The sequence below is a fragment of the Jaculus jaculus genome, chromosome 8 (genome assembly GCF_020740685.1).
Source record: "Jaculus jaculus isolate mJacJac1 chromosome 8, mJacJac1.mat.Y.cur, whole genome shotgun sequence".
Taxonomy (NCBI): Eukaryota; Metazoa; Chordata; class Mammalia; order Rodentia; family Dipodidae; genus Jaculus; species Jaculus jaculus.
The window spans coordinates 2038242-2063035 of NC_059109.1; the positions used below are offsets into that span (position 1 = coordinate 2038242).

Consider the following 24794-nt stretch of genomic DNA (forward strand, 5'->3'; position numbering starts at 1 on the left):
TTTGAGATCAAGGCTGGGGACAGGGCAGAAACCTGTTGGGGTTTTGTGAGAGACATTCCTTTCTAGGTAGAGCTTTTTATATTTTATGGGGGAAAAAAATCTCAACTAAACCCAGGGAAAGAAGAAATTTCTTTATTTAAAATTGATTTTTTTTTTTTTCCGTGAAACTACAAGTTTACAAGTGAGGAGAGAACTGCCCTTGGCCCACCTCCCACCACCCACACCCATCATACCCCCGACCTGCCCCAGTCCTGCCCAGGTCTTTGATGGGAGGGGTTCCCACTCAGTCTTGTAATATCCTGAGGATGTTTTAGGGGATCAGAAGGGTTCAGGGCTGAGGATGGAACAGTGTCATTACTTTTCCCCCAAACCTGGCTTTTTGTGATCTCCCTCCTCACCTCACCCCGATTTTGGCATGAGGAGAAAAAGATACCTTATTTCTGGGGACACTGAGGGAGATACATATCAAAGCCCTCGGCCCGTATTTGGCAAGAACCCCTCATCATTCTTCTCCAATCTGCAAACTTTTTAAAATTAACATGTCACACATGGTAGCATCTTTGATTCTCTCAAAATTATCAAGGGTGGTGTGAATTGTTCAAGAGTTGAGGGGAGAGGGGATCAGACATGAGGTCAGCAAGGCAAGCCCCTCAGGCCTCCATGTCAAATACAGCAGACACTTGGTTGCACAAGATAAGAAACCCAAGCAACTCTGAGGGGGGAGGGCTTGGCACCCCACAAAATTCACTTCCCAATGGGCAGGCCTACAGCCAGGTGCCCTTCACCTGTTCGGTTTGTCCCATTCTCTTACCAGGACCCCTTTGGCCATCACCTCTAACATGGGACAGCCAAGAAATAAAAGAAGAAACCTGTATGCTTACTTAAAAAATAAAAACAACCCACCTACTTCCCAAAACTAAATTAAAAGTTGGGAACCAACAACAAAATCCCCCAAAATACAGATGGGTCCCAGGGTTTCTGTTCTTTAAAAAAAAAAAAAAAAAAAAAAGTTAAACCCTAAAACCCAGTCAACAATTCCCTAAAGTAGCAGAAACTCCCTCCGAGGTAGATATCTGAGTCAGACACTCTCGTCCACCGAGCAATTCTATTGGTTTAAGATGAGCTGCGTATGAGGTAATAAAGCCGTCTGGAGGGGCGGGGAGTGGGGATGCACAGGGGCGTGGCCCATGTCCTCTGTCCAGGAGTCCCCATTTTTGGCATCTCTGGGTCGGGCAGGGCTGACGTCTCCAGATTCCAGAGCATATAAGTGGGGTGGGGAAGGGAAAGTTGGGGGAGGGCAGGGAGCCCAGAGAGACAAACAGAATAGTTGTATGTGGGTGTGTATATGAGAGAGGAAGAGAGGATTCTAAAATAGTTATCTTCTGTGTAAGACAAGGGAGAAGAGAAAGACCGGAAAAAGGAAAGTAAAGGGGAGACAGACCCCACTCTTCCCTTAGGAGCCCCATTCTCCCTGCCACGTAGTCAGCACCCCAGCACTGCAGTCTAGTCAGGGAGGGCACAACCCCATTTGCCCTTCTGTTTTGTGCTTCTGTTTGGGGTTTGTCCTCTAGATGCCTGTGTCCTCTTCAAGAGTGGTCTTGTGGGAGCGCCCACTCCTAAGACCCTGAGGGGTGGTATTAGTTGGAGGTGTCAGAATGAACACTTCCTGGTCCCTCTGTTGGGGATGTCACTGAGGATGGGGTCACAGCTTCCTGCCAGCCACCATTGGCCTGGAAAAAGAGAGGGACAGTGGAATTAGGGGGCAATGAAACCCTGTGTCGGGACCACAGTGCCAGGACGGAGCCCTGCAGTTCTGGTGAGAGCTGGAGACAAGGGCCAGACGCATATGCCAATCCACTCACCCGCATCTCCCGAGGACTGTACATCTGGCCTCCCCCAAGGCTATCCCCGTAGCTCCCCGGCCCCATGGAGTGTCGGAGTGATTCCACCTGTAGGCCGCAGAGGAAGGTGTGACACAGTGAGGAAGTCTCAGGAAAGGAGGTTTTATATGCTAAGAGTTGGGGGTGTGTGTGGCTGGGGTAAGCCCTATGCAAGAGGATGTGGGATCCTGACCTGGGAAGTAGAATAGGAGTCTCCATTGAGGCCAGGCATTCCCAGAAACATGTCTCCGGATCCTGAGAGATTGAAAGAGCCGCCAGAGCCTTGAGAGAGCACAGAGGGAATTAGGGAAAAATACAAGGGGCCCTGAGATGGCAGATAAGAGAAGCTCCAGAAAGCCCTCTAAGCTAGTTCTCTGGGGACGTACATGGATTACATACAAACTACCCACAGAACAGTCCCACCCTGGGAAAGAGCAGTTTATTCCCGAGCCTGCCCTAGCCACTCACTGGCAGGCAGAGCAACTTGGAGAGCCCTCAATCCCTGACATCATCACCCCCATCTTAGCTTGGTCCCTTTCACCCCTAAAAGTTCTCTCTGCCATAATCCTGCCTAGACAGGAAGTGGGAACAAAAGCAGGAAGCGTGAAAAACAGTTAGCCAGGGTGGCAGTCGGCTCCACCTGCAGAGGAAGGGGGTGTAGGGGAACTGGTGCGGCTGTGGCCTCCCTGGGCGACTGACACGGCCGTCTTCACAGCATAGATATTTGCCTCCTCCTGGAACTTTCCAATGTTTTTCTTATAGCGAATCCGCTTGTTGCCAAACCAGTTGGAGACCTGTGGGCAGAGAGGGTCACCCCTGGAGTCCCTCACCCAGCATCACTGGAGAGCACTTGAACCCCAAATTCCTTGTCCCCAGGCCCAGGTACCTGAGAGACGGTGATGCCACACTTCTTGGCGAGCTCTTCCTTAGCCTCCTCACTGGGGTATGGGTTACTCAGGTGGGAGTAGAAATATTCGTTCAGGACCTCAGTGGCCTGTTTGCTGAAGTTCCGGCGTTTCCGTCTAAGAGGGAGAAAGGTGTTGAGGGTGCTCTGTTAATTCCAGGTGCCCCATGGTGCAACAGGATGGCCCAGGGTCTTGGAGAGGAATGGGAAGGAACTGGGGGTGTGGTCTGGGTCCCCAAACCCCACCTGGCATCCAGGAAGCGGGAGCGCAGGATCATGACAGCCTCGCAGGTGCTCTGCTTGAGCTGCATCTGGATGGCGCTGAACTTGCGATGGATGATGCTCACCATTCGCTCCATCTCCTTGGGGGCCACGGGCCTGGTGCGGCTCTGCTCCCTCAGCAGGTTCATGACATGGGTTGTGAACTCGTTACATGCCTGTCGTTGGGGCAAGGTGGGCTGCCTGAGGGGCCCTGTGGGCTGGGGATTCCCTCCACACAGCCTCTCTGCTCGCCTCCACCTCCCAGTCTCACCTGCTCATACTTCTCCAGCTCCGAGTGGTAGATGTGGCGGATCTGGGCAAGCTTGCTGCGGTAGTCCGAGTGTTCAATGGAGTTGTCAGGGGACACGCCACCCCCAGAGGCTGCAGCGGCTGCAGCTGCTGCTGCGGAGCCCCCCCCTTTTTCAGGCCCAGCCACACCCTCTGCCAGAAGCATGTTGTCCAAGCGCATCAGCTGCGGGTCCACCGGCTCCTCCTCCTGGGAGCTTCGAATGCTGAGGCCTAGCATGCAGGCAAGTGGACTTAGGGCCCCAGGGACCCCTCACCCAGTGCTCCGATCTCCTGGTGCCTCCTGAAGACCCAAGTTTCCAGACTTTGGTTCCTTCCCCAGTCCCTCTTAGCAACCCTTCCCCCTCCCACTTTCCTCAGGGCCTCAAGTTGCCAAACTCTTAGCCCTAGAGCTGAGGAATCAGAGGGGGACCCACATACCGGTTTTCTCTTTGATTTCACACAGGACACTAAAGAGAGCAGGCTTCATTCGGTGGCAGTTTAGAGCATGTTTCCTTGGGAGGAATGGGAATGGGGAAAGAAAAGTTCAGGGAAGCCGGGCGTGGTGGCACAACGCCTTTTAATCCCAGCAGAAGTAAGAGGATCGCCATGAGTTCAAGGCCACCCAGTGACCACATAATGCAGCCTGTGCTAGAGTGAGACTATTTAAAAAAAAAAAAAAGTTCAGGGGCCAGGGGCTACATACAGAAACACAAGTAAGGGTGGGGGGAATGTCAGGAGGGTGTGAGAAGGGAGCCTGGAAACAAAGAGGGGGAAAGCACGGATATGGGTAGGCAGAGGCTGGGGGTGTTCTTAGGAACTGATCTGCTCCCATCACGTGAGGAAGCTGCTTGGCTCTAGGAAGCAGAAGGAAGGGGCCGGGGGCAGGCTACAGCTCCATGGGTGGGCTGGGCCTTTGGGAGATGGTCCAGAAAAGGGATGGAGGAAAGATCTGGGGTGACTGGAGGATGAGGGCGACTAGGTAGATCTCAGAAGAGAGGTGGAGGCTGACATGGAGGAAACTCCAGGAGTTTGAGGTGTCAGAGAGCCTGGGGATGCAGGGCTAAGTAGGGAGTTCGGTACAGTGTGTGAGTGGTGAGACCGAGCCGTGGGAAGGGTGTGCGGGGACCCCTGGAGGCCCGGGGCTTTGGTAGCAAAGTAGTGCGAGAAGCTCTGGGCAGGGGTGTGGTGGAGACCCCGACCTGCAGAGAATGCGGTGGTGGGCTGGGAGGAGAGTCAGGGAAGACGGCACCCTCCAAGAACAGTTTCTAAGTCCGGAAGCCAGACGGGAGCTCAGGAGATGGGGCCGGCCCAGGAAAGTGTAGGGGTCAGCAAAAGGTTAGAAGGGGAGCGAGACCATCTGGGGTTCCCCTCGGTGGAGGCTTCAGGGCCTGGGGGAGTGAAGGGAGATTTGAGAGGGGACCACTACCGCTAAGGAGAGAGAGTTGTAGGATCTCGAGAGGGCCCTGGAGGAGGGAGGGGGCCTTCCAGAGGACTCAAGAGCTTGTGAGCGGGGTCCCGGGGCGGGGGCACTCACTTGGCCTGGGCCTCATCCAGGCTCTGGTCGGTGATGGTCATTATCTGCTGTAGAATGTCCCCGATGTCTTGCTTCCCTCGGCCCCCCGGGACCCCCCCGTTTCCCCCACCGGGGTCTCCTCCGCCACCGGGAGGCTCTCCAGGTCCCCCCGGCTCGCCACCCACCAACCCCAGGCTTCCCCGGCCCCCGCCTGGAGGGGGCGGCCCCAGCAGCCGCTCGTCCATAGCTGGGGGGGGCCCTGAGGCCCCCTCCCCGCTCCGCCCCTCCCCCGCCCGGTGACTTCCCTCCCTCCCTCTCCCCCCCCACCAAACTCGCCGGGGCCGCTGTTCCCTCCGCCCCAACCCCCGCCTCCCGGCTCTCCCTGCCCGGGGTTCACCCCCGGCACTGAAGGGAGACCTGGGGTACCGGCTGGGCCCCCACAGGAGACCCCGGCCCCCGGCGGCGGAGAAAATGGAGCCGAAGAGAGAGGAGGCCCAGGCGGGGGTGTGTGTGCGAGAGGGAGGAGGGAGGAGTGGGGGAGGGGAGCGGGAGGAAGAGGAGGGGAGAGGCTGGGAGAAACGGGGCGGAGCCGGGGGCGGGCACGCTCCGCGAGCGGAGGCGGGGAGAGGGACGCTGCGGGCCCGGCCTGGGGTTGGGCCCGGTGCGGCCCGGGACGGGACGAGCCGGCGTTGATGGGGGGGTGGGGGGGCGTGCATCCGCCACCGGGGTGCCGAGTTCCGGATCTCCGATGTGCACCCCGGTCGCCAGCATGTGCACAGCGCACTTCATATTTTTTGTTCTAATGACTCCCCTCCCTGTTCGACTTAATTAAAACCAGGCGAGGGGGGTTGGGGGAGATGATTAGGGAGGTCTCCAGCCGCAGCTTAATGAGCCAGTAATTAAGCAGCCAGGGAGGGGAGTTGGCCTCTGGCCAGACCTGGGAGAGAGAGAGGCGCCCTCTGGTCTAACCTTTCTACCCTCCAGCCTTGCGCCCCAGATATCAGTCTTCAGTCCAAAGGGAAATTACATTTATTCATACGGCCAAAACATGAGACAGATTCAGAACAACGGTGAGCAGGGCTAAAGGTGCCTTTACAGCCTTTAGACCCCCCCCCTCCCTCCCACCCCGGCCTTGGGGCTGGGGGTTGGAGAACAGTCTTCTTCTCTCTTCCTTCCTTCTTACTGGGAAAGAGGATGTGGGTGTTTCGGGTCCTAACCTGAGATTTGTCTTTGTGTGCCCACCCAGGGCATGCCAGAGCCCTCACATCCTTTCAGGTCGGTGGACAGCTCAGGACAGACTCCCAGCCACTCCCTACAACCTCAGTCCAGCACCCTTGATGAGGGACTAAAGCGACTGTCCTTTGGCTATTCCCAGGGTTTGCGCACGTGAAGACGCTGAGGGTGGTGAATGCTGCCGTATCTTCTCGGTCGTCCCTCCCTGGTACCCCTGTCAAGCAGGGTTGAGGCATGCAGTAGGCGGCCCAGCTCAGAGCCCCAAGAAAGAGGGGCTCGTGTGGGCTCAGGTCTCAGCAGGTGTGCGTCGGGGGTCTGGATCTTTGCTCCTCCATTCGGCCCCCACCCTGAACCCTCAGTAGCAACTCCAAGAGCTCCTGTCCCCCTGGGGGTAGCGGAGGCTCTGATCGCTGGGCTTCCATTCTCTGGCACTGGAGGAGTGGAGGAAGAGGGGGCCATTGGTAAAGCTAGAGTGCAGGTGAGGATGAGAGGAGCCAGATGTGTGGGGGCAGACAGGAAACCTGTGAGGGGGATGGGGGTGCCTAGGGGCTGGAAAAGTGGCATATGCCTAGAGAAAAAAGTAGCCGGGTGTGGTGGCGCACACCTTTAGTCCCAGCACTCGGGGGACAGTGGCAGGAGGGTCGCAGTGAGTTGCAGACCAGCCTGGGCTAGAGTGAGACCCTACCTCGAAGAAACAACAAAAAGTTCAGAGAACAGGAACTTAGGTCTTTCATGTGTAGGAGAGGGTCTGTCTTACCTGGTGGCTAAGGATGGTGGTGTAAAGCTGTTCTTTTTCCTCAAGAGGTCGGGGTAGGGCTGGGGCTAGGTTCTTGGGGACCTGGAGGGTGTGGAAGGTGGCCCTCTGCTCCTCTAAGCGGCGGGACTGGGCCTCAGCCACCAGGTCCAGAAGGAGCTCTGTCTGCAGGGAGAGCAGGGAGGCCGAAAGGGGCCCCAGAACTGGGGAGAGGAGGGAGGGGGACTCAGAGACCCCAAGGAGGTGGCAGACAGGAGCAGTGAGGGATGGGGACAGGGTGAGCTCATCAGAGACTACGGGTTAAGGCCAAGCAGGTGTCACGGATGGTTGTGGGCCCACACTGGGGCAGGCTTGGTAGCGGGATCAGGGGTTCCGTGGTTCTGTGAGGTACCTGTGTGACGGGCTCCTGGTGGAGGGGACGGAGGAGCAGATCGCCAAGGCCGAGTGGTGGGGGAGTTCACAGGGGGCCAGCCGTGCTCATCCAGCCCATCTGGCCGGGGTCCCTGTTGTGGAGATAGCCATCCAGTTAAGCCAGGGAGGGGTGGGCAGAGTGCTAGACCCACTTCCTCTGTTCCTGTTCCTGCCTTTGGTATGTCCAAGCCCCTGTGTCCATCACCACACCTCCCTTCTCTCTGTGCGAGCCTCCCCACGCAGTAGTGCCCAGCTCACCTGCTCACCGTCGTCTTCTTCCGTGGGTCTTTCAGCCTCCATCCTCCAGCGGAGAGAAACTTTGGGGTAGGGGTGGCTGGGATTTGGGAGGAGGGCTGGAACCTTGGGTTTCTGAGGGGGTGGGGGTGAGCTGGGGGATGGATGCCTGGGTTCTAAGCAGGAAGCTAGGTTCCTGGTCAGCCCCCCCACCGTGGGCCCGCCCATCCCTGTCAACTTCCTCCATTCTCTCTTCCACCCCAGCAGCTTGTTTGACCTCTCTCCCCCCAGGGGAGACCGGAGGACTGGGAAAATCTCCTGCAGCTGCACGAGTGGAAGGAGAGGCCTGTGGATTCGGAACAAATTCCAGCCTTCCCATCTCCAGTCTGTTGGTCCTCCAGCCCCAGGCTGTGCTCCCTCCATCCCGCCTCCCCTTCAGCGCGGTAACTAGCTACACAGGAAGTGGTTTCGCTCTCCATGAGGCTCCTCCCCCAGACCAAGACGCCCTGAGGGGTCTTGTTGTAAGATTTGGCCCTCAGAGAAGCTTCTCCGACTCAGTGGCACCGCGAGGGCCGTGGTTCCAGTGAGCAGACAGACCGACGACAGCTTGGTCTCCACATATATTCCCCAGCACTGAGTCACACACGTCGCAAATATTCAGGAACTGTGAGTTGATAATTACCACTGCCCTCAAGTGGCTTGCAGTCTAGGGGATAAGAAATGCAGCACTGTGGCAATTTAGCTTACTGCCCACAAGAGACAGGGAACGTTTGGTCATGAACGTGGGTACAGAAATAGAAGACTACTCGCCTTGCTTGATCTTTTTCAACTTTTTTTTTTTTTTTTTTCCCTGAGCTAGGGTCTTGCTCTAGCCCAGGCTGGCCTGCAATTCACTATATATTTTCAGGGTGGCCTCGAATTCACGGTGATCCTCCTGCCTCTGCCTCCTGAGAGCTTCACCACACCGGACCAGAATTCCCCCACTCCCCACCCCAAGGTAGGGTCTCACTCTAGCTCAGGCTGACCTGGAAGTCACTATGTAGTTCCAGGCTGGTCTCCAATTCAGTGATCTTCCTACCTCTGCCTCTATAGTGCTGGGATTAAAGGCATGAGTCACCGCACTAAGCTTTTTTCATTTTTTTTTTTCTGTTTTTCTAAGTAGGGTCTCACTGTAGCCCAGGCTGACCTCGAATTCACTATGTAGTCTTAGGGTGGTGTCAAATTCATGGTGATCCTCCTACCTCTGCCTCCCAAATGCTGGGATTAAAGTCATGGGCCACCAAGCCTGGCTGTGGCTTGATCTTTGACTGATGTTAAGTCAGGATGGTCGGCACTAAGGGAACAAACATTTGGGGTCTTTCCATAGCCACACACTTTGTGAAGGGAATCATAGCTAAGTGGTTTGGAGCATGGAAGGGTGATGGAGATCCGGTTTTAACACTTAACGCCTTGCAGTCTTAAGCAAATAAAATCTTCATGACCGTTTTCAAAGTCACCTTTTTAAAAAAAAATTTACTCATTTGCATGTTATATGTGTAGTCTCAGCAACTGGCTTTAAATGGATGCTGGAGCATGTTGAACCCTGGGCTGGCAGTCTTTGCAAGCAAGCACCTTTTAACTGCTGGGCCATCTCCATAGTCCTTTAACTGGGTTTTAATAGCACCCACCTTACAAGGGTTGAATTCTTAATACACGTAAGTTATTAGTTTTCAGAACGTCCCATGGTTCCACACCTCAGGCCCATTACCGGCACTCATGAGGCTGAAAGGCGAGGGGTTTCAGGTGTGCCGTCTTCTTCTTCTCGAGGCCTCAGGAATCTCCTGCTATCTCTAAATGCCCTTGGATGAGGGACATCTGTATCACCTGGGCGACTAGGGACTCGAGCTTTCAGGTGATACCCCAAATGAACATGGGACCCCCCCAAGATCTACTTACATCTGTCCTCACCTAAACCCCCCATGCTTCCTCACTTCACTCCTCCAACCCATCCAAAAAGAAAAAAGCGACACTTCAGATCAGCTTTATTACTGGTGACAGTTCTTAAATAAGAGATGGCAGTGGGCTAAAGGGTGGTGTTTCATCCCTGAACCCGTTTCCTTGCTGGGGACAGGCAGGGCCAGGGCCGTCAGCTGGGCCACATTTCAGCAGCTACACAGCCCTTGGCACATAGTTGGCGCTCGATAAATACTTGTCAGCTATTTGTGGGCCAAGGATGATACGGGCTCCCTTGGGGAGCCATCTAGGAGAAAGAACATTTTACATCCTAGCTGCCCTTAGTTCTTGAAAGCTCCAGGTGAGGGGTGCTTCGCACTCCACCTAGTCCTGAAGCCTCCCTTATTCTCTAGCAAAGGCCAGGGCCGGCCCCATCCCAGCAGCCCAAGCCCTCTTCCCAGTGCTGCGGCTGTTCTACGTGGAAGACCAGGACGGTTCTGGTGGTCCTACGCACTTTGGGAGAAAGACTACTCAAGACCCTCCTCCCCCCACGCCATCATGGGGCTTAATCTTAAAAGTCTGGGGAGCCTCCCAGACTGCCTGTTATCTGCATGGGCTTTTAGACTTCCTCCCCGCCTCCCTCGTAGCGCCCTATCTCTGACTTCCTCCGCCCGGGTTTACGGCTCTTTCTTGGTGGACGGGAAGACCCCAAACAACCTGAGGAGATACGCGGTCCGGGGAGGGGGTCAGGCAAGGGGGCGGGACGCAGGCTCCCCAATCCCGGGCGCCGTCATCCTCCGCGGCCATGCCCCCGCGCCCGGCTCCCGCCCCGGCTCTCCCGCGCGCCATCGCCGGGCTGGGCCGAGGCCCGCGCGAGCCTGCGGAGAACCTGCGGGCGCGGGACGGCGGAGGCGCGGCGCCTGCAGACGGGCCCCGGGCGTGAGCGTAGGCCCCGCCCCCCCGCGCGCCCAAGTCCAGCGACCGGGCCCGCGCGTGCACGCAGGCCCCGCCCCCCCGCGCGCGCGCCCCGGCCGACGGCGTCCCGCAGCCGCGCGGCGTGGCCCCGCCCCCCGACGCGGCGCGCGTGCGCGGAAGGGCCCCGGCCCGGCGGCCCGGCTGCGCTTTGTGCCGCGCCTCGCACGGCGCCGTGCCTTCCAGGAGCGTCAGCAGGTCCCAGTGGTTGCGCTGGCGGGCGACGTCGCCGGGGGCCAGTCCGGCCTGGTCCCGCAAGCCTCGGGCCGCCCCCAGGCCTATCAGCAGCTGGGCCACCTCCACGGCGCCCTCGCGGGCCGCCAGGAACAGGGGTGTCTGCTCCTGCGGAGTTGGGGGGGGGGCGTCATGAGACCACGCCCACACGGACAGTGGCCCCGCCCCTCCGGGTTTGCGGGATTCCCGCGCGTTTTAAAAAAAATTTATATTTTTGTGGGTGGGGGGAAGCGTGCCGGGGCTCTCACCCTGCCGTCCTGGGCGTCTTTGTCGGCTCCAGCCTGGAGAAGGGAGCGGGCGGCCCGGGCGTTGTTCACGGCAGCGGCCCAGTGCAAGGCGGTCTTTCCTAGGAGTGGGGGCGGCAATGGGGAGTTACCCCCACGGCCCGGGGTTTCCCAGGGATTCTGACCTTGTCTGGGGGGTGTGTATGTCGGGGAAGGTGGTGAATCAGGGCCACTTGTGTTCCTCAAAGGCGGGAAACGTTTCCCTGGTGACCCGCAGCCTTCCGGAAGCGTTGCCTAGGTGACGTCACGGGCGCGCGGGAGTGACAATGGGCATTGTTCTGGGTCGGTGGGACCGAGGACTCCCCGCCCCTCCTCCCTCTGCCCGCAGTCACACGCCTTCTGGGTTCTCAGTAGACCAGGGCAAGGGGTGTGTTGTTGAGAAAGATGGAGGGGTCTCGCGGGCCTTGCTTGACAGGGAGGGAATGCCCCAGCCTCCCATAGGTCCCTTTGCGGAGCCTACATTTTGCCCCTCATCTTACACTTCTCAGCATCTCCTCATCCATACCCCTTTTATCTCTGGCGCCCACGTCTGCTCGGGCCGCAATCAGTTCTTCGACCAGGTCCTCCACTGCCAGCCTGGCAGCCAGCATCAACGGTGTGGTCCCGTCTTCAGTGCGTGCGTCCACGGCAGTCTGTCTGCTGGCCAGCAGCAGCTGGGTCGGGGGAGAGCGGGGACACAAAGGACCGTGACCCCCTGTACTGCTAGATCGGGCCCCTCTCACTGTCAGCTGCCTTCTCACGACTAGCCACCTTCCTCTTTCAGTGCTTCCTATATCCTTCCCTTTCCTCTTCTTCAAACCCCAGGGGAGACCTCTGCTTAGTTTTACTTGTAAGCTCGATCCTGTTCCCTTCAGGGACCCCGTGAGGCTTGCTAACCTGGCAGACCTCCCGCGCATCAGCAGCCACAGCAGCGTGAAGTGGAGTGCGCCCTGCCCGATCTGGCTGGTTGGGGTTGGCTCCAGCCTCAAGGAGGCGGTAGGCAGCAGTTGGCCTGGAGAATCGAGCAGCCAGGTGCAGGGGAGTCTCTCCAGTGCCCATGGTGTTAGCCTGGGGGTAGGCTTCTCCATCCGGTAGTGGTTCACAGGGGTGGGGACTTCTCAGCCACGGTCCCTGGATGGTCTTGGGCTCCACTTTCCCACAGCACATTGCTGACATCAGGGGGGTTACCCCATCTGTGGGTGAAAATGAGTTAATAGGTCAATCGAAAGGACCTACGAGGGAAAGGAGACCGTGGAGGCTCAGGGACAACCAGAGCCTAGATGTAGTGTCTTTGAAGTGACAGTAAAAGAAATACGAAGGCCTTGTTTGCTAACATTGTCAGGCAGTGGCTGTCCCACTTGAGTCTGGGTCACACTTGCGTAGAGGGCTGGATGAAACTGCTCAACATCTCAAGTTCCTGAGCTAGTGGTGGAGCCAGGACTGGCATCCCTACAGGTGATGGCGGCCTGCTGTCTGAGGGTCGGCTGTGCGAAGGCATCCACTCTAATGTTAGTTCCTTCAGTTCTGACACTAAAGGACTTTCTGCTTCCTACAGGGCTGCCCTGGCCCTTTTCTCAGTTTCAGTTGGCTCGTTTACCAGGTCCACAGGTGTCCGCGTCAGGAGCCTCCATCTCGGACTCCTGAGGTGGTGTCAGCATGGCAACCTGTGGGAGCTCTCCACAGCTTCCACTCAGCGGCCAGGGCTGGCACTTGGAGGGTGGGGCCAGGTCTTCAACCTTGGGGCAGGAGCAGGGAGCAGTGATGGCCCCTGATGTGTGCATGCACCTCCGTACCATGCCCGCCCCTGGCCTTTTTGCCCGGCCCACCTCCTCGCCTTCCTCGGGGCCGGAGCACATCATCACGCCGTCCTCATCAACTTCTGCCTCTGGCTTCAGCACCCTGGAAGAGGGTTTAGGTTCCACAGGTGAGGATCAGTCAGAACCTCCAGGACTTCCAGCAACCTTCCTACCCCTCAATGGCTGTAGTAGCTTTTCTCCCCCCCCCCCAATATGTGCACAGCTACACATGAGTGCACGTGAATGTGGAGGCCAAAGAACAACCCTGGATGTTGATCCTTAGAAACTCCATCCAGGGCTGGAGGGATGGCTTAGCGGTTAAGGCGTTTGCCTGCAAAGCCAAAGGTCCGGGTTCAACTCTCCAGGACCTATGTAAGCCAGATGCGCAAGGTGGAGCATGCATCTGAAGTTCATTTGCAGTGGCTGGAGGCCCTGCTGTACCCATTCTCTCTCAAGTAAATAAAATATATTTAAAAAGATGACTTACATTAATGTCAGTTCATTATTATTATTATTATTATTATTATTATTTTTTGAGGTAGGGTCTTATTCTAGCTCAGGCTGACCTGGAATTCACTATGTAGTCTCAGGGTGACCTTGAACTCATGGCGATCCTCCTACCTCTGCCTTCTGAGTGCTGGGATTAAAGGCATGTGCCACTGGCCCTGGCTCTCTATTTTTATTTATTTTCTTTTTGGTTTTTCAAGGTAGGGTCTCACTCTGGCCCAGGCTGACCTGGAATTCATTATGTAGTTTCAAGCTGGCCTTGAACAGTGATCCTACCTCTGACTCCCTGGGATTAAAGTGCTGGCATTAAAGACATGTACCACCATGTCTGGCCAAGACAAGATCTTTCTTTGCCCATAATTCCCTAACTAGACTAGACTGGCCAGTGACCTCCAGGGATACACCTATCCTCCTCAGTGCTGTGATTACAGTATGTCACGACCCCAGCATTTTTATGTGGGTCCTGGGGCTGAAACTCAGGACCTCATGCTTAGCAGGAATCATTTTACTGACATGAGCTATCTCCCTGGCTCTACAATAGCTTTTTTTTTTTTTTAATTACCACTTTTGATCATAATATCTCCACAAGACAGACTCCCCAGGCCCTCCTCACTCTCACTTGAGGCGGATGCTGTCCTGGCCCAGGGGGGGCCTGCGGCGGCGGGAACCCTGCTGCGTCTGAGGCTTTCGAGTGAAACCGGGTGGCAGCCATAGTGCCCCATGCTCTCGGCGACGCCTCCGGATGAGCTGGAGGACAAGAAGAGCCCCGAGGCCCAGGAGAAGGACCCCAGCCACTGGGGAGCACAGTATAGGCCAGGGAAGCTGGTTGGCAGGAGGCCCTGGTGGGAGAGAGACAGTCACAGAGAGAAGCCATTCCTAGACAGACACCTCTGCCTCAGTTTCCTCATCTGCGAAGTGGGGATAATACCTGCCTGATGTAGTTTAATGCATTAGGGGCAAAATGTTTTGAGCAAAGCCACAGGAAGCACAATATGAAAGTGATTGTCGGATAGTTGCTATTCTTTCATAAGCTAGAACCCAACGTTGGTTAGATGTCAGAGGTTAGCACAAAGTACTTGGGGAAATAAGCGAAGAACTAATAGCTGAGGTGAGGACCCAGTCTGAGGAAGAGGTAGTGGGAGGCGAAGTTTCCACAAAGAAATTTTGGGTCTTTGCTGCCTTGTTTCATCTTTACGTGAAATGGCGTGAGAGCGAAGGGCAGGGGTCACCTACCAGAGCCTGCCTGAGGGTGAGCAGCCAGCAGGGGTCCCGGCAGCAGGGGCTCCAGGGCTCCCACCGCAGCCATCGCGGCAAGAAAGCGGAGCAGGAACCCCGAGTCCCAGGGACAGCGGGGCGCTGGGTGGTCAGGGCCACAGCGGGATAGATCCACACCCATCACCACCACAAACCTGTGGGAAAGGGGCATCCCAGGGACCTCAGGTTAGTCCCTGGCTCCCTTCCCTCTTCCGTTCAAAGAACTCGACTATGTGGCCTCCCTCCCTGCTGTCACCGCTCACCCAGCACCAAGGGAGTCTGTCTCCTTGCCCAGGGGCTGGGTGTGAGAGGCTGCCGTCTCCTGACGAGAAGGGTCCCGAGTTCCTCCGAGCTCCTCTTCGGCCCGGGCCCCCGGGTAGGAGAACACCATGCTGCTGCCACCGCCCTCCTTCCGCACCCAGAGCCCGACTCGCAGAGTCAGGGATAGCACTCGGGCCAGCGTAAGCAGCTGCTGCTCCAGGGCCTGGGGGTTCAGGACCACCAGCAAGGCGAGGGAGGGCCCCCACTCCGGGTCTCTGTCCTGGGGCCTGCAGTCACCCCCGTCCCAGCCGCATTCGGGGCTGTTGCAGCCTTTCTCACAGTGCCCGTTGTGGAAGTGGTCCTGGCAGTACTGGTCATAGGCAGGGCTGCGGGTTGAGGACAGGTGGACTCAGGACTTCTCCAAAGTCACCTCCCTTCTTCAGGGAGAATCCCTTCCATGGCCCCTAGGACACCGGTTGCTAAGTGGGGCAGCAACACAGCTGAGGATGAGGGCCCGACACCCTGATGTCACAGGTTTCCCAGGGCCAGCCTTTCTCCTCCCCAGCTCTCTTCTCTCCCTGAAAGAGGGTTCAAGACCCTTCATCCTCAGGGGTGCTGGGTATAAGGGGATATATTCCATGACAATTGGGCTGAGGGAAGTAAGTTTGAGGCTCGAGTCCCCAGAACTCTGAGAGGAGACCAGAGAGAGGCTATGCCCTACATAATGTCATTGTTACCCCATTCTCCTGGGTTGGAAGTCTCATCTTCTATGCTTAGCAGTGGTTATTAGGGTGGGAACTCCCTAGAATCTAGGCTGTGGCCATTCTGAAACCCAGGCATCTACGTAGCCCCCCACTCCCACTCCCACCCCATCCCTCAGCCCCGGTGGGCGCCAGGCTCACATTAACTCAGGCATCCGTGTCCCCCCACCATGACCCCAGCCCCATTAGGCTCAAGCTCACGTGCAGGCTGGGGGTGTCTCACAGTCGTAGCCATCAAAGAGACACTCTTCAGAGTTGCATTGTGGGTGGCACTGCCCATCCCGGAAGAGAAGCCAGCACTGAGAGTGGGAGGGACAGCCCTTCCAAGGGTCTGGGACCCCCAGGGAGCAGTCCCCCCCATCCCAACGTCCCCCTGGCCCACTGCAGCCAGCGTCGCAGGCCCCGTCACCACCTCGGCCTTCACAGCCCTGGGCTCTTGGCCCTTGGCACCGGGGCCCCAGAAAGTCGGGAGGGCAGGAGCATCGGAAGCCTGGGCTGCCCGACCCAGGGGTCTCTGAACAGCTGCCATTGTGTAGACAGGGGGAGGGTGGACCGCAACCTTTCTGAGCTGGGGGGGTCAGGCAGTCAGGGTCCTCAAAGCCACGGAGGCAGGCACAGCGGGGAGGGAAGCCCGCCCGAGGGGAGGGCAGACACAGGCCTCCGTGGTGGCAGTGATGGCGGCCGCAGGAAGGAGCTCTGTGGCTGCAGGTAGGTCCTTCAAAACCCTGTGGCAGGAAGGACAGAGCGTGGGAAGGACTTGGTCATTCTTCCCTCTCCCCTCCAGCATCCAGTGTTAACATGGCACAGAGGGTTCCACATTGTCGCGTCTAAATGTGGCCTTGGGGAACATTAAACTACTCATGGCATAGATATCAAAACTATGCCTTGTGCTAATGTCACATACTGTTGTGTTACATTTGGTGACTGAACCACAGCTGTGTGCAGCAACCTGGGAAAAGTGTGGCTTTTGGGTTTTTTGTTTGTTTGCTTTTGAGGTAGGGTCTCACTCTAGCCCAGGTTGACCTCAAACTCAGCAATTCTCCTACTTCTGCTGGGACTAAAAGCATGTGCTACCACACCCTGCTAACATTGTAATGCCTGGGTTGGGTTCATAGATGTTGTGAGGCTAATGACAGAAAGTGGGGCACAGTCCCAAGCCTCCCGGTTTAATCCATGCATCTGAGCCCACCCACATCTACACCCTTTACCTCCCCTCTCCCTCCCCTCTGCTTCCTTTCTCTGTCTTTAAAAAAATATTTATATTGCTGGGCGTGGTGGCACACAACTTTAATCCCAGCACTTGGGAGGCAGAGGTAGGAGGATCACCATGAGTTCAAGGCCACCCTGAGACTACATGGTGAATTCCAGGTCAACCTGAGCTAGAGAGAGACCCTACCTCGGAAAACACACACACACACACACACACACACACACACACACACACACACACACACTTATTTGGAGAGAGAGAAAGGGAGAGAGGGAGGGAGGGAATGGGCACACCAGGCCTCTTGCCATTGCAGACGAACTTCAAACACATGCCATTTTGTGCATTTGGCTTTATGTGAGTACTGAGGCATCAAACCCTAGGCATCAGGTTTTGCTAGCAAGCACCTTTAATTTTTGAGCCATCTCTCCAGCCCCTCATCTCTCTCTCTCCCTCCCAGATGCTTTTACTTATGGAGGGGTGGCGAGGAGAATGGGCACAGCAGGCCCTCTTGCCACTGCAGACTAACTCTAGACCATGAGCCGTCTTGCACATCTGGTTTTATGTGGGTACCGGGGAATCAAACCCAGGCCGGCAGATTTTGTAAGCAAGCACCCTTAACCGCTGAGCCATCTCTCCAACCCCTCTCTCAGCTCTTGACAATGACTTACTGTTAAGTCCTGGCTGGCCTGGAACTTGCTATGTAGACCAGGCTGGCCATCTTACTACCCCTCACTTGAAAGTGCTCTCCCCTGGGCGAGTCTGAGAGCCACTCACCAGTCTAAACGTGGAGTGGCTGTCCAGTAATTTCCACTGCAGTGCCCTACCCCCTGCTTCCCTTTAGACCTCTGGCTCCTGCATTCTCATCGTTCATTGGTGTGGGGGACAAGACAGAAGCCAGCTGTGCATATACTTACCATGAGGCAGTGGCAGGTGAAACCAGGTGGTGGTCCTGCTGTGGCCTCACAGGACCCTCCATGGGAGCAAGGCTGACTCTGGCAAGGGTCTATCTCCACCTCACACCGCTGGCCTGTGGTGGGGGTGAGATTAAACACCACATGGCTTCAGTCCTGACCCGCTCAGGGGAGTCGGCCCCGCATTAGGTCTGCGGGCACAGGGTCCTTACTGACTCCTCTGGGGTGGGGTGTGGAAATAGGGGGTGGATGGGAGGATGAGGCTGTTTCATAGGTAGGGGACTATTTGGGTCTCTCTGGCAGGCTTTGAGGTACCCCGGAAGTACCTGTGCTCCCATCCCAACCTCACCTGTGTGTCCAGGCAGACACTGGCAGTAGAAGGCGTTGGCGAGAGAGTGGCAGGCCGCAGTGCCTGTGGGGTGGCAGGGCCGGTCCAGACACTCGTCCACATCCCCCTCACAGCGTAGCCCCACGAAGCCCGGAGGGCAGGCACAGTGGAAGCCTCCAGGTTTTGGGGTACAGGTTCCATGGTTGTGACAAGGTTGGGACAGACAAGCATCGAGTTCTTTTGAGCAGTTCTGTCCGTCGTAGCCTGGGGCGCACTGCAGGGACAGAGGGCCCGAGGGACCAGTGGGTGACCTGAGCTCGCGGTCCTCTGCCGGCCCGCTCCTTCTGACTCAACAGAGGCGCTGCAGTCGCCGTCCTCCCCGCCCCACGCAGCTCCATCCTGTGCCCTTCCACGCGCCGCGCCGCTGTTAGTCACACACTGCTGAGCCGCCCCAGGCGCAAGCAGTGTGGCGTACTGCCAGTAAGCAGAGCCTGGGTTCTGGTAAAACCTCTTTGCCCTGCCAACACGCCCTCCAGGCTCTCTCAGACTTTATAAACCAATCCTCAAGCACGTACTGGGTGGATGCGCGCTTTGTGTGCCAAGCACAGTTTGGGGCACTAAGGAGTCAGGGAGCTCTCAGGCTGCAAGAGCGGTTCGGCTAGCGTTTTTGTATTTATTTGTGTGTGTCCTTATGAAACCCAACAGCCGGCTGCAAGGGTTATCTCATCTGATCACCTGGAAAGGGTGAAGTGACTTGCACAAGCCACACAAGGCTCTAAGTGTCACCCCTGGACTTCAAGGCAAATCTGTCACTCTGCCCTTCACCATGAGCTGACTGCTCCATGCCGCTCTGCTTGTGAAAGAGAGGTCACGGACAAGCTCTGGACGCCCTCGTGATCCCCAGGGGGACAGCATCCCAGACAGAAGGCTTTGGGGACTTGGGAAGAGTTCCACAGAGAGCGCGAGGAAAAAACAGCCCGAGGGGCGTAGGAGTGAGCGCAGGGCGGCTGGAAGCTCTGAGGTGGGACTTTCATGAAAGAGGAGGCGAGGCTGACCGAAGAGTTCGCTGATCAGCCGCTGCTCTCTCGGTGTCTGAGGTGACCAGAGCTGCTCTGCTGCCTGTGAGCCCAGCTTCACAAAGACAAAGGCAGAAGGCCTTGGGAGGCAGTCTGGGCTACACAGTAAGATCCCTGCTTCAAAACAGGAGTTTCATAAAAGGTTAAAGAGTGGGGGGCCTGGGGAGAAGGCTCCCTGAGCGAAGGTACGTGCTGGCAAAGCCTGTGGGCACCAGGTTCAGTTCCCAAAAAGTGGTGCAAGAGTCTGGTGTTCTTTTTGTAGAGGCAACAGGCCTTGGTATGCATGCACGTGTGCACACACACACACAGAGTATTTTTTTTTTTTTTTTTGAAGTAGGAGCTCACTCTAGCCCAGGCTGACCTGGAACTCACTCTGTAGTCCCAACCTGGCCTTGAACTCACGGTGCTCCTCCTGCCTCTGCCTCCTGAGTGCTGGGATTAAAGGTGTGTGCTTCTCTACCTGGATAATTATTTTTTTAAAGATTTAAAAAAGAGGGGCTGGGAAGATGGCTCAGTGGGTAAAACGCTTACCACACAAGCATGAGGACTGAGTTCAAATCCCCAGCACCCATGTAGAAGTCAGCATGGCAGAGCACACCTTTAATCCCAGTGCTGGAGAGGCAGAGATGGGGAAATCCCTAGCGCTTGCTGGTTACAGTGTAGCTAAATGAAGGAGCTCCAGGTTCAAGGAGTGAGGTCTCTAGATAAATACCTACAGAATGACTGAGAAAGACACCTAGTATTGACCTCTGTCTACACAGGTGCATATACACACACACGTGTGCCCCTTACACGTGTGACCACACATGGACACAGATACACACACAGCACACACATATATGCAAAAAACATAGAAGTTTAAAAAATGAAATTAAGCCGGGTGTGGTGGCGCACGCCTTTAATCCCAGCACTCGGGAGGCAGAGGTAGGAGGATTGCCATGGGTTCGAGGCCACCCTGAGACTCCATAGTGAATTCCAGGTCAGCCTGGGCTGGAGTAAGACCCTACCTTGAAAAACCAAAAAAAAAAAAAAAAAAAAGAGAGAAATTAAAAGGGGAGGCTAAGGGTGGTCTAGGGGATCTGCCTTTGGTCAAAAATTGTGGTTCTGGGGCTAGAGAGATGGCTCAGAGTTTAAGGGCACTTGCTTTCAAAGCCTGATGACCTGGGTTTGATTCCCCAGTACCCGTATAAAGCTGGATGCAGAGTGGTACATGCGATCTGGAGTTCACTGTGGCGGAGGCCCTGGTGCATCCATACTATCTCTCTGTGTCTTTCTACCTCTCTCAAATCAATCAGTCAATCAAGAGTTGTGATTCTGAGTGCCGATGTCAAGCTGCTTGACCCTCAGTCCCAGTTTAGCCTCTCCTGGAAAGCAGGTGACTTCAGGTCACCACCCAGTGGCAGAGGGTGAGGCAGGCTGGTGTAGGCAGAGGCAGCAGCAGGGACTGGGCTGAGGCAACATCGCTGGGGACGTGGAGGAAAGCCTTGGGATGGGCCAGATGAGGCCTGAGAGAATACATGGCGCAGGTCCCGGGAGGAGAAGGAGGAGGAGAAGGAGGAGGAGGAGGAGGAGGAGGAGGACATAGGCATCCCTGGTGGGTATGAGTCTGGGCAGTGGGCACGATTCTCGGCAGTGTTCCCTGTGTGTGGGGAAAAGACTAAACAACGACCAGTGTGAGGCGAGGCTGGAGGTAGGAGGCAGGTTGAGGTGTCTATCTGCATCAGAGGCTTGGGCCAGGCAGTCGAAGGGCAAAGGGGAAACGACGCATTGAGAAACCCTGCGGGGTACAGCGGCCTGCGGTGTGCTGGTTGGGCACGCCAGATGAAGGAAAAGGAGGGCTGGACACGGAGTTCCTACCTACCCCTGTCTTCTCACCATCTCTTTAGGGCTCTTACCTGGCAGAGATACCCACTGGGCTGGACCACGCAGGTGGCCCCATGCTGGCAAGGTCTGGATTCACAGGGGTTCACTTTATCCTGGCATAACTTGCCTTGGAATCCAGGGGTGCAGTGACAGAAGTAGGAGGAGCCCCTGTCCACGCAGAGACCTCCATTCTGGCACAGGGCAGAGATCTCTATGCCTGAGGGTTGGGGGGAGACAGACAGGAAGAGGTTAAGCTGAGTGGGTGGAAGGATGGTCAAGGGTCCAGACGTGGCATCCTTCTACCACCAGGTCAGTGTAACCTCAGAGGGTGTGGGCAGGGCGAAGCGTGCGTGCGGCTGGGTCAGTCACCATTCACTGTGGCTGAGTGTCAACTGTGACAGAGTTCAGTGGCTCCAATTGGATCATGTCCCTGGTGGCCAAAGCTGGGTGCTAACAGTGTTAGGCTGCGCTGACCATGGACCCGGTCACGGTACCTTAGTTGCTCTGGGTAACTTTGGTTCTCACGGGCTGTGGTGGCCCTGTGGATGGGGGCAGGGAGGACTCTGCTCTCTGGTCAGTTCTGGGTGGGTACCTTGGCTCTGTGCAGCCCTCTGGCAGGAGGACAGCGGGAGGTTGCAGAGAGGCCCCGTCCATCCCTGGAGGCACAGGCACTGGAAGGAGGGCCCATTCTGGAGGCACTGGGCATTGTGTGGACAGGGCTTTCGGGCACACAAGTCCATCAGAGTCTGAAGGTTGGGAAGAAGCATGAAGTGGGCAGAGCTTCAGTTTCTCAGCCCTTAAATGAGGACCAATCCCATTTCCTCCAAGCCCCTTACCTCGCTCGCTACTCCTGTACTCAATTGTTAATGTTCTAGACCAGGCGACCTTTCTGGCTTCCTTTTATCTTTATATCCCAGGATTTCCGAGGATATATTTCCGAGGATCAGAAATCCCTCTCTTTTCCTCCCTTCCCTACTCTTCCTTCCTTTCTTTGCTTTTTTGAGGCAGAGTCTCACTCTAGACCAGGCTGACCTGGAACTCTGTTCTTATTTATTTATTTGAAAATGACAGGCAGGCAGAGAGAGAGAGTCAGAGAGAGGGTGGGGGGGGGGGGAGAGAGAGGGAAAATGGGCACACCAGGGCTTCCAACCACTGCAAAGAAACTCCAGATGCATGTGCCACCTTATACATCTGGCTTACGAGGGTCCTGGGGAATCGAGCCTCGAACCAGGGTCGTTAGGCTTCACAAGCAAGTGCTTAACTGCTAAGCCATCTCTCCAGCCCTGGAACTCTGTTTTTCCAGGCTGGTTTCAAACACATAGCAATCATATTAAAAAAAAATTAATTTAATTTAATTTATTTATTTGAGAGAGGGAAAGGGGAAGGGGGGAATGAATGGGCATTCCAGGGCTTCCAGTCACTGCAAACAAACTCTAGATGCATGTGCCACCTTGTGCATCTGGCTTACATGGGTACTGGGGAATTGAACCTGGGTCCTTAGGCTTTGTGTCTTAACTGCTAAGCCATCTCTCCAGCCTATCATAGCAATCATCTTACTTCTGCCTCCCAAGTGCTAGGATTAAAGGTATGTACCACCATACCCAGCTAGAGGATTTTGGTTTTTTTTTTTTTTTGAAACAGGGTCTACATGTAGCCCAGGTTGGCTTCAGACTTGCTGTGTAGCTGAGGATAACCTTGAACTCCTGATCCTCCTGCCTCTACCTCCCTAGTGTTGGGATTACCAGGGTACACCACCATGCCCAGGCACCCCCATGTCCTCTGTCACACCAGACAAACCCTAATTCCTAGACTTCCCTACCTTCTCCCAAGCGCCACCCCTGCTCACCTTTAAGCCCCTGAGAGTCTAGTCCCTCCCTCCTTGGCACATCTGACTCACCCACACCTCACCTGGCAGTGGACTCCTGTGTAGCCAGTGGGGCAGAGGCAGGTGGGACCCTGAGGGCCATCCTGGCAGGTCGCCCCATTCCTACAGGGACTGGGCAAGACAGAGACAAGGGACAGTGGGACAACTGTCAGGGAGACGAGTGGGTGAGGGTGTGTCACATGGGGCGCAGTAGGGAGATGGCTGGTAGAGGGAGGCAGCCTGGAGTCTGGGAGAGCAGGAGAGGAAGGGAGAAGGCCGAGGGTCCCCCCTGGGGTCCCAGCACCCTGCTCACCTGTCTGCACAAGGGAGGCGGATCTTCCCCTCACAGCGAGGGCCCTGGAAGCCGGGGGCACAGAGGCAGGAGGAAGTGCCCGGCCTGGTCACACAGGTAGCCCCGTTGAGGCACGGGGCTGGAGAGAGGAGGCTGTGAGGGTTGGTTGGGTTCCTTGCCTATCACCTGGCTTGTAACCATCACGCGGGCACACAGGAAGTACACCTCCCATCAAAACATCCGCCCGCATCCTGCCTGACCCCTGACCCCCGCACTCACTGATACAGTCCCAGGACACGGGCAGTACTCACCAGACACACAGTGGTCAGTGACAGTTTGGCAGCGGGGCCCTGTGTGGCTTGGAGGGCAGGTGCAGGAGTAGCCCCCGGGGCTGGTGTTGCAGGAGCCACCATTGAGACATGGACCTGAATGACAAGCTGTCACCTTCTCACTACAGGTGAGTCCTGAGGAAGCAGGTGAGGTCTGAACAAATGTGACCCTCTTTCTTTCTCTCTCCCTCCACCTTCTTCCTTTGACCTTTCCCTTCCCTTCCTCATCCCCCTGCCATTATCCCTATTCCACCCAGTCTCTTTTCTTTCTTTTTTTTAAAATATTTTTTGGTTATTATTTGTTTAATTATTTGAGACTGACAGAGAGAGAAAGAGGCAGAGAGAAAGGGCGCTCCAGGGCCTCCAGCCACTGCAAACAAATTCTAGACGTCTGTGCCCCCTTGTGCATCTGGCTAACATGGGTCCTGGGGAGCTGAGTCTTGAACCGGGCTCCTTAGGCTTCACAGGCAAGTGCGTAACTGCTAAGCCATCTCTCCAGCCCTCTTTCTTTCTTTTTAAACTTTCAGTTTTTTTTTTTAAATTTATTTATTTATTTATTTGAGACAGACACAGAGAGAAAGACAGATAGAGGGGGAGAGAGAGAATGGGCGCGCCAGGGCTTCCAGCCTCTGCAAACGAACTCCAGACGCGTGCGCCCCCTTGTGCATCTGGCTAACGTGGGACCTGGGGAACTGAGCCTCGAACTGCGGTCCTTAGGCTTCACAGGCAAGCGCTTAACCGCTAAGCCATCTCTCCAGCCCAAAACTTTCAGTTTATTTTGAGGCAAGCCCAACAGACTTTCTTTTTCATGCGAGAGAACAAAAGCGAGAATGAGCTAGATATAGAGACAGAGAGAGAGAGAGAGAGAAAGAGAGAGAGAGAGAGAGAGAATTGGCATGCCAGACCCTCAGCCGCTTTAAGCTGCACCCCTTGTTTTGGAGCTGATAGGCTGGGGGTGCAGTGTAGGGTGGGGCTCACCTGTGTAGCCTGTGGGGCAGGTACAGTTGTAGCCATAGGGCTGGGGGTGGCAGGTCCCTCCATGGGCACATGGTGTGGAGATGCAGCCCCCCAGCTCTGCCTCACATTCTGGCCCTGTCCAACCCACATCACACACACATGAGGATCTGCTCACGGAGAGAGAGGGGAGGGGTTTTCTTTCTCTCCCTTCCTCTTGGCTGGGCCACCATTATGTCCACTGTTTTTTGGCCTCCAAATTAACTCCCCCCTTTCCTCCTTCCCTCCTCAGTTATTTCCTTCCTTCTTCCCTTTCTTTCTTTTTTAGATAGAGCATGTATCCCAGGCTGGCCTGGAACTCATTATGTATCTGAGGATGACCTTGAACTTGTAAGCCTCTACCTCAGCCTCCTGGTGCATTGGTAGTATAGATGTATGCTTGGTTTTATGTGGTACTGGGGACTGAACCCAGGGTCTCATGCATGCACACTACGAACTGGTCTACATCC

At 56.0% G+C, this 24794-nt stretch overlaps 3 protein-coding genes across 5 annotated transcripts in view; all 3 read right to left on the minus strand.

Moving 5' to 3' along the window:
• Window positions 1-117: 117 nt before the first annotated feature.
• On the minus strand, window positions 118-5091 carry Pbx2 (PBX homeobox 2). Its single transcript, XM_004673258.2, has 9 exons — window positions 4868-5091; window positions 3772-3845; window positions 3317-3564; window positions 3031-3221; window positions 2767-2902; window positions 2521-2674; window positions 2074-2162; window positions 1863-1949; window positions 118-1730 (listed from the first exon to the last, which is right to left on the minus strand). Exons 1-9 carry the CDS (start codon window positions 5089-5091, stop codon window positions 1638-1640), a joined length of 1296 nt encoding a protein of 431 aa, XP_004673315.2. The 3' UTR covers window positions 118-1637.
• A 768-nt stretch (window positions 5092-5859) lies between these two features.
• Gpsm3 (G protein signaling modulator 3) lies at window positions 5860-7901 on the minus strand. The gene is made up of 4 exons (XM_004671945.2): window positions 7503-7901; window positions 7225-7336; window positions 6837-7036; window positions 5860-6510 (listed from the first exon to the last, which is right to left on the minus strand). The coding sequence occupies exons 1-4, from the start codon at window positions 7899-7901 to the stop codon at window positions 6373-6375; spliced, it is 849 nt and encodes a 282-aa protein (XP_004672002.2). The 3' UTR covers window positions 5860-6372.
• A 99-nt stretch (window positions 7902-8000) lies between these two features.
• Notch4 (notch receptor 4) overlaps window positions 8001-24794 on the minus strand; it is a 29657-nt gene continuing 12863 nt past the window's right edge. The window contains exons 13-31 of one of the 3 annotated variants that reach the window (XM_045156393.1): window positions 24310-24455; window positions 23314-23466; window positions 23024-23141; window positions 22755-22842; window positions 21439-21592; window positions 20879-21063; window positions 17929-18181; window positions 17583-17695; window positions 15660-16183; window positions 14700-15083; window positions 14416-14591; window positions 13802-14021; window positions 12706-12778; window positions 12477-12615; window positions 11777-12072; window positions 11406-11553; window positions 10865-10962; window positions 10128-10724; window positions 8001-8184 (exon numbers count right to left, since the gene is read on the minus strand). In XM_045156393.1, coding sequence (XP_045012328.1) covers window positions 8014-8184; window positions 10128-10724; window positions 10865-10962; window positions 11406-11553; window positions 11777-12072; window positions 12477-12615; window positions 12706-12778; window positions 13802-14021; window positions 14416-14591; window positions 14700-15083; window positions 15660-16183; window positions 17583-17695; window positions 17929-18181; window positions 20879-21063; window positions 21439-21592; window positions 22755-22842; window positions 23024-23141; window positions 23314-23466; window positions 24310-24455 — 4036 coding nt within the window. In that variant the 3' untranslated portion in view covers window positions 8001-8013. Of the gene's footprint in view, window positions 8185-8685; window positions 9317-9482; window positions 10725-10864; window positions 10963-11405; window positions 11554-11776; window positions 12073-12476; window positions 12616-12705; window positions 12779-13801; window positions 14022-14415; window positions 14592-14699; window positions 15084-15659; window positions 16184-17582; window positions 17696-17928; window positions 18182-20878; window positions 21064-21438; window positions 21593-22754; window positions 22843-23023; window positions 23142-23313; window positions 23467-24309; window positions 24456-24794 lie in introns of those variants that run through there. The other 2 variants (XM_045156395.1, XM_045156394.1) reach the window with 2 other exon arrangements.